The following is a 15923-nucleotide window of genomic DNA, read 5'->3' as shown; positions in this document are numbered from 1 at the left end:
TGCGTGCTCCTCGCGTCACCCACTCCTGATTCAAACACCGAATACTACCGGGGCCGAAAGACGTGATTGATGAAGCCAACAATGCACAAATGCACGCCAAAGAAACAATGGATACTCCGACCGGTTAAAACAGTGGACAATGAGCATGAGAGGTTAGACCGACTTGGTGTTGTCGGAACTCGTAGGTATCGCGTGCCCTTGGCGTGCCTCTCCGTCCATTCCAACCAGATTATCTAATCTTCCAAAGTCACTGGTATAAGTTCAGTGGCGAACGCGCTTCTCGGATCCTCATCTCACACACTCTCTTATCACCACCACTATGGCACGCCCCAAAGCTCGTAAGCGCAAGGCAGCTTCGGCGGTACTTATCCCCACACCTACCCCGCGCTCTCATTCGCTGGTCTCTGGTGACATTGCTTCGCCGATCCCCAACCACCCCGCCGGCTACGAGGCCGTTTTAAAGGGTATTTTATTTCTTCCTCGTGCACAAGCCTAGGATTTATCTTGCTTTCTAGCCCGTCTCCCTTTAGAACTCATCTCGGAAATTGCCTCTTTCACCAGTGGATCGGCTCTAGTCACGCTCTGCTGCGCGAGCAAGACGTGCGCAGAGATTTCCGTCACTGCCCTGTACAAGTTCTTGTTTTTCAGGTCACCCACCGTTGCCGCAAAGTGTCTTGAAACCCTCTGCAAGCGACCTGACTACGGCAGTCACGTCAAGTACTTCACCCTCGACTTCACTGCCTGCCAAGAGCTCCCGTCCGACTTCCTCACCCTCTTCAAGCGCGCCGTCGCCAATCTTCCGAACATAACCCACATGTCGATCGCTCATATCCCGGGCAATATCCTTCGCGGTGCGCCCTTCCGTCTCGGCGAGCTCGGATATAGTGGCATCTGGGATCACGATTTTACGGCGTTCCTCGAAGAGCAGACCTCTATCCACAGTCTCTGCGTTTTGGACGTTACTCCTTCAGACGGCGTTCTGGCCTCGACCGCGCTCCCTCTCTTGAAAGGGATCCGCGCGGTGCCCTGGGTCGTGCGGACGCACGTTACGGGGCGGTCGGTGGTGTTCGTGTCCATTGTCTGCATACTGGACAGCAACGAAAGTCGGGAGCAGTTCGAGGCAGCGCTGCGGAGCCTCGCCGACGCCGAAACGCCCGCGGAGTGCCTGTCCGTCACTTTTCGCACCCGCACCTTCGCCACCGCGGCCGACATCACCGGTGCTCTCGCGGTCGCACGAAAGTCGCTCCCTGGCCTCGTCACTCTGGGCGTGAACATGGTGCACGGACCACCGATGGACCAGGTGAGCGGTGTCCTCCCCCGCTCCGCGCAACCCGTCGGTGGCTCATCAACCGACGCTCTGCGCAGAGCTTCTTCTCCACCTTCGCGGACTACATCGCGGGCTTCGAGAGGCTGCGCGGCCTCTTCTTCAACGAAGCCAGCGCCCACACCTCCATGGTGCTCCCCAGCCCGGTGCAGACGCTCCGCTACCTGCACCTCCTCGAGCGCCGCTGCCGCACGCTGCGCACCGTGGGCCTCACGCCCCAACACACCCAGGTGCTCTTCCAACCCAGGCGGTGGGTGAACGCCGCGGACATCCCCGGCCTCTACGAGCGCAACCCGGACGCGTTCGAAGAGGCGCTCCTCCGCACGCGGCACTTGCGATCTGAACATGGGTAGACGCGTACGGGGACGAGCACGACGCGTACGCCGTTTGTCTCGGACTCGGGAGTGCGGTGGTTTCGGACCACCGGAGCCGGAGCTCCCCGCTCTTAGGATAGTCATGGCAACTCCGATCCCATTGTGTCTTTGTGGGATGGGCCTGCCACAGCGTCACGAACATAAAGCAGCAGCTGATCGACAGTCCTGAGTGCGGCCGTACGGCCGTGGCTTGGTGCATTGTATCATTCTCTGAAGCACAATACAAAAAAATCGACCAGTCGTTGTATAGCTGGCCCGGCACCAGACTGTACATGACGTTGCTCTGTATGCCTAAAACGCAGAGCTCGCGTCGCCGTTGATAGCCAGCAAAGGGTGCCCATTGCTGCCCCTGGCGGGGGTCCGTGTTCGCCCGCTCCATGCCATGCCGTCAATATAGAGGCGGAAAGAGAGTGCCGTTAGCACTACACCGGAACGTGCTGATGCACGGCAGCGGCGGCAGGATGGATGGAAGGGCACGGACGCAATAGCAAAACAAAGAGACTGCACGCACCACACCGCAGTTGATCTGGGCACCCTTGGCGAGTTGCTCGAGATAAAAGAGACCTCCGCCGCGAGGAGAAGGGACATGCCCGCTGCGGGCGCGACGCTGGGCCCGGTCGTGAGCGGCCTGCCCACCGCCATCGAGGTGGTCGGATACTGGTCGAAAGGATACGACGCCAATGTCTGTCTGCTGCGCGCGTCGTCAGTGCGCATACATCGACAGACTCGCAATAGGCAGACGCACCGAGAACAACTTGAAGCTCGCGCTGGAATCGCGCCCGCACGAGCGGGAGTCCGGCCGTGTTCGTGTTCTTTGAGCCGTCTACGAGGAGTGAGGCGACGGTGAAGTTCGCCTGGGTGTGGAACGCGCCCCAGCCGAGGCCGTCGCACGGGTGGTGGTGCGCTTGTCGGCGAAGGTGGGAGAGCAAAGACGGAGGCAGCGGCAGCGAGGGAACCGGCGGGGGCTGAGAAGGCGAAAATGGTGTGTCGTGAGGCAAGGGGGGAAGGGGGGGAGAACACAGAAGAAAGGATCCGGGAGGATATCGAGAGACGGGGGTGGGCTGGTAGGGCAACTTTATACGTCTTCCAAAAGCCCCGCGTCTTGTTGGGGGCTGCTTCCTGAGGTGTGTGGACATGGTCGGTGACATGAGCGAGGAGGGCAGGTCAGGTCAGGGCATCACGGACGGGGAGCGCGGTCAAACCGCTCGAGGTACACCACTGCCCCTAACCCCGACTTTCCATCTAATCTAATCTCTTTTACAGACTCTCGGATTTTTTCCAGAGCCCCTCACCGGCGTAGGAGGACAGATCGTGGTACGGCCAGAGCTCAAGGCAATTATGGGAGTGATAAAGAGCTTTGATCGGCCGATAACTAGTCCAATAATCGCCGTTGAATCATCCGAGAATCGCCTCGTAATCGCCCACTCTGACCGTCACTACTATTGGAGATGGGTGGCAGTCGAAGCTGGAACGTTACTCTAACCGAACCACGCAAGAAACGGCACGCATGATTCAAAGGTCTACGATGCACCACTCTCAAATCAAGATAAAGCAGTACGAACAGCAAACATACCCGAGCCCCTTCCCTTACGAGCCCCCAGCACAGCATCCGCGCAAGTAGAACAGCGTCGCGACACGCCCCCGCCCCCCACGATCGTTCCCAGTTCCATCCCCGAGTAGTCCCATCTCGAGCGCAAGCTCCGGGGGGATCTCCACGCCTTCCATTGCGCTCGCCGCCGAGGATGAGTCGGAGCTCCGGCGGTAGACGGTGAACGCCTTCCACGCGCGAGTCGCGATCGACGCCTTCATCTCCGCTTCAGCCGCGCGCACCGCGTCTTCCGCATGAGTGGTGGCGCCGGCATGGCGGGCGGACCCAGGGAGGGCGAACGCGGGACCGGGGGCAAAGCCGGAGGGGGGTGAGGTCAGGGCGGGGAACGGCGCGCGGTCGGCGGCCATCTTGGCGGCGTGCGAGACACGGGCGTCGACATCGAGGAGGCCGCGCTCGAGCGCGATGACGTCTGTGACGTCGGCGAGCTCGAGGAGCGTTTTGTCGTCGTACGTGGGTGTGAGGAGGAGCGGCGCGGGGAGCGCGCGTGTGGTGCCTGGGGAGAGTAAGAGGCAGAGCGCATGCGTCGTAGGGTGGACGGTGTCGACCTACGAGGCGGACATCCGCGTGAGATGGGGAAGGGAAACAATGAATTTGTCATGGGAGGCTTACGAGCAGGTCTTTCTCAACGGTGACGCCGAGCGAGGGAAAAGTTCGCCGGTACGCAAGCACGTCTCCCACTTGGAGAAACCCGCGCTTCGCGAGCGCAGCGAGGTCCAGTGGTCCCTTCTGTTTCCTGCGAATGTGAGCGTGAGTGAGTCTACATTCATAGGGGCTGGTTTCATAAAAGACCTTTTGGGTTTAGAGGGCGCAGCATGATCGCGTGCCCACACTTCGTCCTTCCAGTCCGCACTCAGTGTGCCCGCACGAGCACCCGCAAGGAATCGCTCGAGATCGCTTGCAGCCTTCTTTCCTAACCAGGAGGAGAAAAGGTGATCTTGAAAGGTATGTGCGGCAGACAGAAAGAAAGGTGATGTGAGTACCGCTGGGTCGAGCGTTGCGGGTGAGCGCTCCTCCTCTTGTGGGGGCGGAACGGGGTCGACGTCCATTGCCTCTGTATCAGAGGTGGGCTGAGGAGAAGGAGCGTCGGGGTGAGTTGAGGAGACTGAGTGAACGTAGGTCAAAAAAGCAGTGGAAGGGAGCATGGAACAGAGGCGTTGTTGGGTCTCGGGTGACAGCTCCAGGAAGTTCGCGTAGTTTACAATGTCCTGTCGCGGGAATGGGAGTATCAGTTCACTTGGGCGTGAAGGGGAACAGATCGGAAAACTTACGCTGATGTCCAGGTTGGTCAACTTGCTCTTTGAACTTGTGAGCAGATCCTCCAGCTTCTCCTCCCCGCTCTGCTCTGACTCGCGCGTCTTGCGCTTCCGCGGCGAAGCGGTGGGCGAGTCTGCCGCAGCACTGCTCGTACTGACGACATGAGCAACGACATGAGCAGGGAGCTTGTTTGGGGCCTTTGCGGGGGCTCGCGTGCTGCGCCGCACCGCTGGGGAAGAGTCTGCAGCGTCAGTCGGTGCAGACATGGCACTTGCGGTCGCGTGGGTTGTCGTCGAACATGGACGTCGACGAGCAGGACGCGTCGACCGCTTAGGCGCTGCAACTGTGGTGATCCCGGGCCGTCGGAGCCGGAACTCTGAGTCGTCTCACGCGCGCACCGTCTGAGGAACCAGCTCGTCTCCAACACCAATCGATAAAAATAATGATACAAGCTTTGTCCTGACCGCACTTCTGACAGCTCAAAGAAGACAAGACACACGAAAGCTGAATTCTAAGGTGCCATCGAGAACTCCTAGAGGTGACACATCAGCCGCTAGGGTATAATAGGACCGTGGAGGAAACAAAGTGCAGACCGAAGTTCCACAGCCCTTTGAAATATGGTGCAGCTCGACATCTCCGTTCGCGTATGAAACGTACCCGTGTTCTCCGGAGTTTAGCTTCATATGGCCTTGAGCGGTGTTGATGCGGCTCTCGGTGACGTCGGACGGAGGCTTCGCTTCGCTGCGACCCCGACCTGCGAGAGACTCGCGCGTATTTAGGCTGTGGAAGTCAATGTTTGATATCGATGGAATATGGCTTCAGAATTGATACTCACGCAGACAGCATGGACACCGAGTAGACTAGAGTCATGGCAGCAGTTAATCAGAGCCAAGACGGAGAATTACGACGCGGAACGTACACCTGACGCTGACGATCCCCGGAGCGAAATATACCAGGTTACTTGATTCGACCAGTGACTGTGACAAGTACTGTCAGTGTCTGGTATATCGAGGCGCAAATGGAACATACCAGAATGACGGCTACAATGTTGATCGCTCTGAAATATGGCAACGATCAATGGTATGTGCATTGTGTACGTGTGTTGAGTACAAACCCGGCGATTAGTCCTGATTGGCCAGGGATGCGTAAGCTCACAAACCAGCGTAAACGGCAGTGCAACCTACCAGTGTTGAGAGTGTATGTAATAAGAAGAGACAGGATGGAGTCCGTACTGCGTCCTAATGAGATTGAGAGGCTTCAGAGTATTCAAAATATGGACTGACTGCTCGAAGCCGGTCCGGCTCTCACGTAATGAGACGATCAGAGTGCCAGTGAGGAGAAGGTCCGCGGTGAGCGCCAAGACAGCGCCAGCAGAGTTTGGCCACTATAGATCCGGCATGAGAAATGGGTGTATTTCTGCACGATAAGCACTTACGGATATTTCGTGGAGCTCGGACAATGGCAGCGTGAAGCTGGTAGGTTCGCGTCTCATTTTCAGCATCGGAGGCAGTGTTCATATATTGGGAAGAAGACGCACGCGCGCTGGGTCGCAACTGAGGCTTCTTCAGGTTGGTGATGCATGGTGGATATTGTCTGTGGACGCACCACAAAGAAATGCTTCGGTAACGAAGGTTCTCGGTTAGCTGAACTGGGTATCTTGGTATGTAATGGCATACCGAACTCTCCCGCGATAAGCACGAGCTAGTGAGATGTAATATGAGCATTCATCTATACTGTTGTTGAGAATGATACGCACTGCCAAAATGGCTACCATTCTGTAACGGTACCCCACTGTAGTGTCAAATCAGTCATGCGGCACGGAACAAGGTAGCGGATCATAAGCTCGCACCAATGACAACACGTCGGACGAAGAAGCTGCGGAGAAATTGCGACCAATTCAGTACTGCGAATGCAAGATCTGTTAAAAACCGAGTTCACATTTGACTCGTGGCCATCAGGACACCCTGCCGCAGCGTGCAGATGAGATTTACTCTAGAGACAGAGACTCCTTGGAGACTTTACTCACAGATGTAAGTGGTAAAAGCTTCCAAAAGCCACAGTATGAGTTTGCATAGGCAGCTTTGATATATATATCACGCTTACGTCCAACGACCTGGATGGAAATATTTGTAGAACAGGGTCAAGCAAAGAAAGGAAGGGATCGTACCATACACCGTGCCCACCGAAGAGCGCCGCGGGATTGAAGTAGTTTGATACCAAAGAGAAGTAGCTGGAGGCATTATCTACAACCTTGTTGGCATCATCAGCGTCGTTACTCACCAGACATGGATGGTCAAGATCGTGAAGAATGTCTCGATAACACTGGACTCGTCGGTCAATATGAGTGGCGATCGCGTATGGGGTTATAAACGAACACGGCTGTCACAACCTGAAAACAGAGGGATGAGCCGGTTATGAGACAATGGAGACTGGGTCGCGCACGTACCAACGACTTGAGAAAGACTCTGTCTGCAGGGAAGAGGCCGAAGTACCGATAAGCCTGGTTTAAAGTCACACCGTAAAGTCTATTGAATGAAATGACCTCGTGAGCACGTCTGCGCGTGAGTTAGACAGTCACTCACAAAAGACCCAAGAAGGTGCCGATCAGCACCGAGCCATAGGTGTTGTCAAGAGCGGGCAGTACGGGGGATGTAGGACCGGACATAGAAGAAGAAGCGAGAGGGGAAGAGGAGCGGGGTGAAAGCGAGATCGCGCAGCTATATATGAGCATATTACGATACAGCGACACATCACGTACCTCGGTGATGGAATTGCTTTAGCGCTGATTGCAGGGACCGTACCGAGGCCGGCGCGCAGACACTGGCGCTGGAGGCCCACTGATTTCACCCAGGCCCGCGCTACTCTGTGCAGCTGATAGACAGATTGGGAGGGGTTGAAAGTGAAGAAGCTTGAAGTTGGTGTGATCCCAGTCGGAAGGTTTGACGGCGACGAGGAGCAAAGATCGCAGCACAGGTGAGCTGTGATACCACAGTGCTTCAAAATCGACAGAAGGGGCTTCTCAGGTGCTTGGTTGAGGGGGAGCTTCCGGGGTGCTGGTGAGCGGTGGTGCCGGTGATGGAGGGTTGAACGCGCAGCGGTGTACTCAAGGTGTACTCGCACTCAATGATCGCACGAGTTGAGGACCGAGGTCTCTTGCTGTGCTTCGCTCTCGAACATAGAGGAGAACACTGAAGTCAGCAAGCTGACAGCTGAATCCATAACGCTAGGCGTGTTTCGAAAAAGGTTCAGCATAGCCCGTTCAAGCGGAGACTGTATTTGGGCGTACCGGTTGGGCCGCTGTCAGCCAGTGTCAGCCGTGGTCAAGCGGCGACCTTGGGTGGGAGGACGATACTACTGATCTCGGCCTCCCTCCGCGTGCCCAAATTCGGTCTCCGCTGTAATGGACTATGCTGAACTTTTTTCGCAACACGCCTAGCGTTATGGATTCAGCTGGAACTCCGGGTGAAGCTGCTGGTGGAAGGTCATAGTGGTCAAGAGGAGAAAATGAGGGCAAGGCTTGGGCGAGGCAGTGCCATTGGCGCCAGGCACGTTCCCAATTGCAAGCACCCTCAATGTGGCAGGCATTTGACCTCTCACAACGTGCACCGCCCAGTTTTTGGTATATGAAAAGGCGCTGAAAACGTCACTCGCAAGTGAATTTCCCGGCGCTGATTTTGTGCGCGAGAAAAAAGGCGGGAAAAGACAAGGAAAAGACAGCTTTCGAAGGCGTTTTGCCTGGAGTATCCCGATAATCTGTCAAATATGTGTCTTTTCGGTCGCCTTTTCTCACATCTCATAAAATTCACTTGCGAATGACTTTCTCCGCGCCTTTTCGTGTTTTGGTGACGCGGGTGACGGGCCTTATGGTCAACTGAGCAGCAGCTCGGGATTGCTCAACCGTAGTCGGGAAGATGACCGTGGTCGAGTTCCAGGAGAGCAGTGAGCCAGCTGAGGGACGGCATGGCACCGGCGCGAGCCAAGGTTCCGGTTTCCACTTGCGCGCATCGAGCCCCAGAGCGCGGCGTCGGTGCTGGAGGCCTGTTAATGTAGAACACGACCGTGCGGCACGAGGCGGAAATCTCCGTAGTCTCGCGCCCATCGCGGGTGCGGGAAAAACGGGATGATCGTATCCTGAGTCGCGTTATGCGAGGGCGGCAGGGCAGCTTGACGAGGTCGTCATATGGGAAGTCTCCGCGCGGAACTTTGCTTGCTGAGTAGAGCGCGACGCGCATATGCTTCCGCGGCCATCCCAAAAGACTACGTACAGGAAACGGCCGCCGAGGGCGCAATTCGAAGATCTCTATGTGTGTGCTCGTAGTGCGCAGCAGCCCTCATGGAGACGCCAGCGGACCTGCTGCGACGGGCCCGCGCGCGGTGGAGCCTTTTCTACAGGCACTGGCCCCGGGCGACGAGTCAACTCTCAAACCGCGTTGAAGCGACCGTGCTGCACCTTGCGCGTCTCGTCGAAGTCGTCCGACACGCCGTCGCTCTGGACCGGCTGGACTTGGGCGTTAGCGAGGGGTTCGGGCAAAAAGAACAGGCGGGCTCACCTGCTTGTGCATGTCGCTGTGCTCTTCGACGTTGACGCTGACGTCGATATTCTGCACCTGGGGACGGGACTGGAGCTTGATGTTTACCGGGGTGTTCATCTCGAGGCCGCTAGCACCGTTTGAGGTCCCGTTGGTGCTACGACCACGGCCCTTGAGGGATGCGCGGGTGTTGAGACTGGCGGTACGCAAACCTGTGAGCAGAAGGTGTACGCGAAGATGGAGGAAAGACGTACGCGGCCATCATCGAGACTGCGTAGACTGCGAACGAGCGGCAGAGAGGTAAGAACACGTGGCGCAGAAGGAGTCGACCGAACTCACAGCGCACGCAGATGATACCAGGCGCGAAGGTGAGCAGCGTCTGCTGAAACCGGAAGGCTAGAATTACTGAGATGACGTTGATCGCGCTATAATGGGAGAGAAGTACGTCAGTGAGCTCTACTTTCTGCCTTTCCTCGAGGCCACTGACCCAGCAATCAGACCTGGAACAAATACTGAGCCAAATCCAAAATCCAGGGAACCAATATGCAATTACCGGTGTTAACGGAGTACAATATAAGCTTGTTCAGCAGAGTGTTCGTCCTGAGCGGAAGTCAGCTTAGAATACCGTACCTTTCGCATCAGGTAGAAGTTGGCACGTACTGGCTAAAGCCGGTCTTGCTCTGCCATAGTGAGAGGATCAACGTCCCAGTGATGATCAGGTCGGCGGCCAGAGCGAACACAGCGCCAGTAGAGCTGGGGCCCTGTAATTATCATGAGCGGAACGGCATTGGAGAGGGGACAGAATACGAACGCACAAAGATCTCGTGGACGTTACTGACATCAAGCGTGAAACTATGGACATGCATACAGCGTGAGTCAATGGGAGCATGGTACACTGGAAACCCCTTGACGTACGCTCTCTGGGTTGCAACTGGGACTTGATCAATGAAAGATTTTATGCAGCGACAGAAGGGAGCTTACGGGATTCGAACGCTGTGGATTGTGGCGATCGGAGAAGTTCAGTGGACGTGAAAAACTGGGCGCGGGGTGAAAAGACACTGACAGACTTGCGTGATGATCAGCATAATCTGGGATAACGGAATCAGCTTCACAACGGCAGGTACTATAGGTGATTCGACTAACCGCTACACCTGCGCATGGCCAGTACTTGCGTCCGACTAGGCGTTCTAGAGATTAGCAAAACCACACCTACTGAAGATTAAGAGAGCTACTGACCGATTATGATCCGCCGTAGGAAGAAACTGAATGCAGTTCAGTACAGGGTGAGTATACGGCAGACGGAATGCGTACATCTGGCTGGTCATCATGAGGAGACCCTGGAAACACTGTCAGCTGCAATCATAAAGCGCTCGCCAGTGGGGCACGTACCGACGCTAGAGGGAGGAACTGAAGAGAATGGTAATATACTGTCAATAGGTGGGCATGTGGTGTGAATGAATACTAACGGCAAGTGACCTGTGCGCAAGACTCGTGAGATTGACGATTAGCCGATGAAAAAGTGAGTTCTCCTCACCAAACACTGCGACCGGTGAACAACGCCTGCGGATTGGCGTAGTTTGTGACCAAGGACCAATAACTGCAAGCGAATATGGTGAACACGAACACGCCGAAGGGAAGCCCATTCGACTCACCATATGTGCATGCTCAACACCGTGTACAGTGTCTCAAGGATGCTAGCGCGCACAGTCAAGTCGGATCAGCGAAGCGAGCTTCCAAGTCCCCATAGGTACGCACAGCATAGCTACAACCTGCGAAACAGAGCCGAGATGAGTTCGGAGCGAAGTCCGTGTGGGCATATAGCTACGTACCAGCATTTTGAGGAACGGGCGGTCCGCGGGGAACAGCTGGAAGTATCGGTACGACTGAAGAAGCGTGACGCCGTAGAGGCTGCCGTCGTCGTACGCGAAGATCCATTCAGTTCGCGATACTCTTCTCGCGTAGAACGCGGAGTACGTACATAAGCCCGAGGCAGGTTCCGATGAGCACAGAGCCGTAGGTGTTGTCCAGGGGCGGGATAGCGGTACTTGACATTGTGGGCAAAGGAGTGGAGGGGCCTGCGGGGAGTGGCGGGGAAGCGAAGTCCGAGTATGTGCGGAGAGAAAGCTTATGTACGGAGGAGCGGGCGAGCGGGCGTCACTCCGCCCTGAGAAGACTTCAGGCTCGGGTACTTACCGAGGGTGTTTCGGCGGTGCGAGGACGGCGCCATCTTGTGGACGACCACGCATACCCTCCAGACTTCTCTCCCCGCGCGCCGCGTAAGGCCCTTGGCATAGGGCGCGGTCGATGATAGAAGACCTCGGTGGAGGAACGTCGCTCAGAGTGCGGCGCGACCGCACTGCTAAGTGGGGAATGCCGCCAGTGGCAACGGGACTGAATTTGAGAAGACCGATCCAAGGGGGCAGGGATTGATTATTGTGGAACCTGGCGGGTTAAATCCGCACAGTTACCGAGGGAACGGTTTATTTGAGGCGTACTACAAACCTGCGCTGGATACTCGGGCGGACCGAAGCGGCTTCAGCGAAGGGAGCTTGAAGTCAGGTACGCGTATACGTGCGAGACCTGCTTCTGCAAGCTTTGAAATATAATTAGCACGTTGTTCAGACTGAGCCTGAGACCCCATGCGGAAGGCATGAAAGATGGCGCAACAAGACAGCGGCGCCGTAATGTGCAGCCGAGAGCGATCTGGTTGTGGGAACACGCGGTCCTCAGGCGCCGGGAAAAGCCGAGAACCTGTGCGCTACGCGTGAGCGTCCAGCTGGAAGTGAAAGCGAAAGTGGACATACTCACCTCAACGGACCCACAAGTTCGTCCTCATCGGCGCGGGCTGCTATATACCAGTACCTCCGCCCGAGCTTTGCGCACCTGTCGCCCGACGAGTTACACCTCCGCCCGAAATCTGGCAGACGCTCGCTCTCTTCGACAATCTTCGTCAACCTCGGGCGGCGTTGGCCCGCGTTGCGCTTCGTATTGTCGCTCGGGAGTTCCGCGGCATCCGCGCGGAGGACAAATTCGTGATCGTCCCATCTGATGAAGGTGCCGTGTGCGTTGGCTGCAAGACCTCGGTTCGCACGCGAATGCTTGCTGGCGAACCTCTCAGAGGCTTCCAATGCGTATCGAAACATTTGCGCGCCGCGAGCGGTCGCGAGTCACAGGACCTTGGCGTGTGTTGCGTATCTAGGGCTCGTTGATTGAGAGAGAGAGCCTTGCCACGCAGCGCGGGACCGACCCCGCCGGGGCGCTGCAAGGTTCGTCTTCTCTTGCGCCCCTGACCGGTCACCATCGAGCTTAATCAAGGCTTCGCAGCACTGTATATCTCCCCGAGGAGTTAAGCAGCAAGCTTGAGACGACGGCTAGAAAAGGTATGGTGAGCGTCCGGCGTGAGGAATGGTAGCCTGTTCGACATACCGATGCCCGAGCGCTCCGGACGCAGGGTCATCTGGGCGGCTGAGTCGGCCGGCAAAGTTAGCTGTCGCAGCACGGAAGAACACCCGTAGATTCATATCAGAACTGATATCCACTACGACGTCGCAGCGAGCGTTCTCCCAAGGTTGGAACCGGACGGGTCGTGGGGTCGATGCCGCTGTCCCGGCGAGCGACCGCAGTGCGGCCACGCCCACTCCCCTGTGACATCATCGACTCGAATGTCCGAGGAGATAGAGTCAAGCCCCGGAAGGGAACAGGGAACAGCTTCAATGTTTGAACGTTGAAGATGGAGCTGGGAAGCGTGGGTGTCTCAGCTTGAATCGAGTTCGCATGGTGCGGGGAAACAGCCAGCTAGACGCGTGAACGCCATGCCTGCGAAACCAGTCAGCAAGAACAGGAAGGTAACTGCGTTATTACCCACGAGAGTCACCGTTTGGTACGTCAATATCCTCAATGCATCGTCACTGCCGGAGAAGAGTCGGAGCGGGTGCTATCGACAACCAAACATCGAATCAGGGAGTATTGCGGATTGAGCTGCGGTGCATACCTGTTCTCATCGCGAACTTGCGAAGTCTTTCAGTTCGTCTGATGGTCCAACGCATGCATACACTGGCTCTCAGGATTATCGCGCGCGAGGTCCGAGCTCAGGAAGTCGAAAAATGTGCCAGCGCGCTGCGCGCAGCAAGCTTCGGCGATCTCCGACATGGCGGCGCGGCTGCATTTGAAGTTCCGAACCATTCTTTCTCAGCTCCGATAAACCTTTTAGCGCTCTGGCCGCCCTGCCCGGCGGAGCAAGCGCCGGAGCAAGCTCCGAACTCACAAGTTTCATCCATACCAATTTGGGGGTGCAACATCGCGCACAATAACTTAAATTCATACAGACTATAGGTTCCAAATGGTATACACGACAAAGTACATTCACGTGGCGCTGCACTCTCAGTTCTCATACTTCACAACACTGAACGTCGGGTGGCTCGGAGTCCTGACTCCCTCTTCGAGGCTGACGTCGTCGCCGCCCTTCGGCAGGGAGCGGTTTCCGAACACGGAATACTGCGCTTGCTGAGCCTACATGGACGCAAGCTTGGATCAGGGTTCGTTTCTGCAAGATCAAGCCAAACCTACCCCGATGCTTGAGTCGACGGTCTTCGTCCCGACACTGCGCCTCAGAAAGGGGATTCCACGAAGGGACATCGGGAACTGCGACGGGGCGCCGCTGATCAACGTGTGTACACCCATCCCGCGCTCGGCGAGCGACTTTCTCGCGTTCAAGCTGGGCACATCCGCGTCAATGCGAGCTCAAGGCTGAGCGAGAATGGAGCACGACGTACGCGGCGAGCATACAGTTGGAGTAGACTGTGAGATCGGATGAGTTAGCAATGTGCTTGGACGAGCAAAGCGCGTGAGCACCCACGCCGGATGTTGGGGAACCCGGTTATCGCGTTCCACAGGTTGTGTGGGTACTTGACCGCCTGAATACGGAGACGGATGTGAGGCCGAATGAGAGGAGATCTGGAACGATTGAACGTACCAAGACCACAGAGGCAAGCGCGAAGATGCTTAAAACCAAGGCCTCCGCGGTAAGAGACCGGCGCCGTGCTCGTGATGATTCTCTCACCTGGTCAGCAAGCCTGGGCGATGCGAGAGTTAGACATATCAGACGAGACACCTTAAGAAACGAGACGAACCGGTGTTCACGGTGTACATGATGATCACGTTCAGCATCGTGTCAGTCCTGCGATACGGGTTATCAGGAAGGAGGGAAGTCGAGTGCGCCGGGGAAGACGAGCGTACTTGGTGATACCAGTGCGGCTGTCTCGTAGCACCTTCACTAGCATGCCCGCGAGGATAGTATCGGCCGCCAAGGCTAACGAGGTACCACATGTGAGCATCCACTGCACACGGTATCAGCACTTCTGTAGCTCGACGCGTTGGAAAAAAAACGCACCTCAATGTCGGTCAAAATCGCGAATGATCCTGACGTCCAGGCGATATAGGTGGCGGCTGGGGCGTTCATCAGCAACCCCATACGGAAATCTGCACGACCACCGGAGTCATACCTGTATAGAAGCCTGCGAAAGTGGCGGTAGGATCAGCGACATCGGCGCCGTCAATGACAGATCGGCGTTACCTAGCTCGACAAGCAGGATACCGATCTAGGTGGGAGAGTGTTTAAAAGGAACAAAGGACCTGTAGAATGCCGCGCGTAGAAGCTGGTGCCGTGCGAAATGATTAGTGTCAGTGAGCAGCATAGTACCGAATGACCGCACCATTGCGTTACGAACGCCAACAGACCCTAACCAGTGCGGATTATGAGCGATGTTCACTCTGCAGGAAGTGGATCAGGGCAAGTTACAGTTTCTACGGGGATCAACTTGACCCAACTCGTTTCAGCATACATTGGTTGCAGACGGTAGAAGACGCTCACGTTGAGCGACCTGTTCTGGCCATTAGCGTATAGACGACGACGTTTGTGCGAGAACGTACGTGCCAAACGCTGACGACGAGATTCGCGGGATTGAAGTAATTAATGACCAGGTAGTGGTAGCTGAAGTGATGCCGTTCTTAGAGCGTATCACGGATATGTCAAGACCGCCGTACCATATGTGGGCCGTGGTGACCGTGTACAAGGTCTCGAGCACACTACAGAGCGTGCGGTCAGAACACGTCCATGGGAGACGTATAAACGAAGGCTTACAGAATCGTTGCCACCTGTTTCTTCTGTCAGCGGGAAACGGGGGTAGAGTTTGGGAGAGAAAGCGCACTAGGAGCTTCAGACCAAGTTTTTCGCTCGCATAGGAGTCGAAGTATGCGTATATCTGATTGAGCGAGATCCCGTACAGGCTGCGGCGTTATGAAGTCAGCACTCAACATTGAGTAGGCTACTGCACGACATACATAAGGTCAAGGAAGGTGTCAACGACCAAGGCGCCGAAGGTGTCGTCCAAAGCAGGGATCTGGGGAAGGGAGGCCATGGTGAGTGCTCCAGGGGAAAATATCTGACTCGCAGAGGAGGAGGTAAATGTCTTAAATACTTTGGGAGCCATGAGTGATCACCGTAGAAGCGTGCTTAGTTCCTGGCCGAGTGGTGCCTATGATCTGTGGGTGACTAAAGGGAAATCTACACCCGAGCGACTGGAAGCTTTTCTGCGGTTAGTACCAGGAACGTATTGACCATGGCGGTGCTCTCTGTGAGCAGCCGACCATCCGGGGGCGATCTTATGTTCCGCTTTCGCTCTTCAAGGGAGGCATTGCGGTCACAGCGAGGGCTTTGCACTGTCGCCCACACGCAGGTCACGAGCAAGCGTGGGCGATGATAGGTGAGAATAGAAGCATGATTACAGCTGTTATCGCAGCTTACTTCGTGATAAGCCTTGACATTTACCGAGACG

At 56.2% G+C, this 15923-nt stretch overlaps 4 protein-coding genes across 4 annotated transcripts; 1 reads left to right on the top strand and 3 right to left on the bottom strand.

The window, feature by feature from the left end:
* Positions 1–319: 319 nt before the first annotated feature.
* Positions 320–1677, top strand: BXZ73DRAFT_99390 (uncharacterized protein; the record flags this gene model as incomplete). Its single annotated transcript, XM_048027985.1, has 3 exons — positions 320–464; positions 516–1300; positions 1366–1677. 3 exons carry the CDS (start codon positions 320–322, stop codon positions 1675–1677), a joined length of 1242 nt encoding a protein of 413 aa, XP_047880077.1.
* A 1608-nt stretch (positions 1678–3285) lies between these two features.
* BXZ73DRAFT_88929 (uncharacterized protein) lies at positions 3286–5431 on the bottom strand (the record flags this gene model as incomplete). Its single annotated transcript, XM_048025119.1, has 5 exons — positions 3286–3852; positions 3917–4040; positions 4097–4512; positions 4576–4714; positions 5397–5431. The coding sequence occupies 5 exons, from the start codon at positions 5429–5431 to the stop codon at positions 3286–3288; spliced, it is 1281 nt and encodes a 426-aa protein (XP_047880076.1).
* Positions 5432–8981: 3550 nt separating this feature from the next.
* On the bottom strand, positions 8982–11142 carry BXZ73DRAFT_99388 (uncharacterized protein; the record flags this gene model as incomplete). Its single annotated transcript, XM_048027984.1, has 21 exons — positions 8982–9059; positions 9112–9286; positions 9345–9369; positions 9430–9515; positions 9578–9590; positions 9644–9690; positions 9751–9851; positions 9906–9942; positions 10006–10021; positions 10072–10083; positions 10154–10178; positions 10234–10268; positions 10327–10352; positions 10402–10427; positions 10480–10497; positions 10557–10566; positions 10625–10687; positions 10743–10784; positions 10846–10859; positions 10920–10998; positions 11069–11142. 21 exons carry the CDS (start codon positions 11140–11142, stop codon positions 8982–8984), a joined length of 1002 nt encoding a protein of 333 aa, XP_047880075.1.
* A 2328-nt stretch (positions 11143–13470) lies between these two features.
* On the bottom strand, positions 13471–15506 carry BXZ73DRAFT_75926 (uncharacterized protein; the record flags this gene model as incomplete). Its single annotated transcript, XM_048022320.1, has 15 exons — positions 13471–13599; positions 13657–13804; positions 13863–13887; positions 13946–14043; positions 14150–14162; positions 14220–14266; positions 14326–14426; positions 14480–14603; positions 14827–14859; positions 14931–14974; positions 15019–15079; positions 15133–15174; positions 15230–15252; positions 15297–15375; positions 15430–15506. 15 exons carry the CDS (start codon positions 15504–15506, stop codon positions 13471–13473), a joined length of 1044 nt encoding a protein of 347 aa, XP_047880074.1.
* Positions 15507–15923: the final 417 nt, after the last annotated feature.

Source organism: Epithele typhae, assembly GCF_022376455.1.
Source record: "Epithele typhae strain CBS 203.58 chromosome Unknown BXZ73scaffold_11, whole genome shotgun sequence".
NCBI lineage: Eukaryota > Fungi > Basidiomycota > Agaricomycetes > Polyporales > Epitheliaceae > Epithele > Epithele typhae.
The sequence above is the reverse complement of the archived record's forward strand: the minus strand, read 5'-3'. Positions and strand labels throughout refer to the sequence as shown.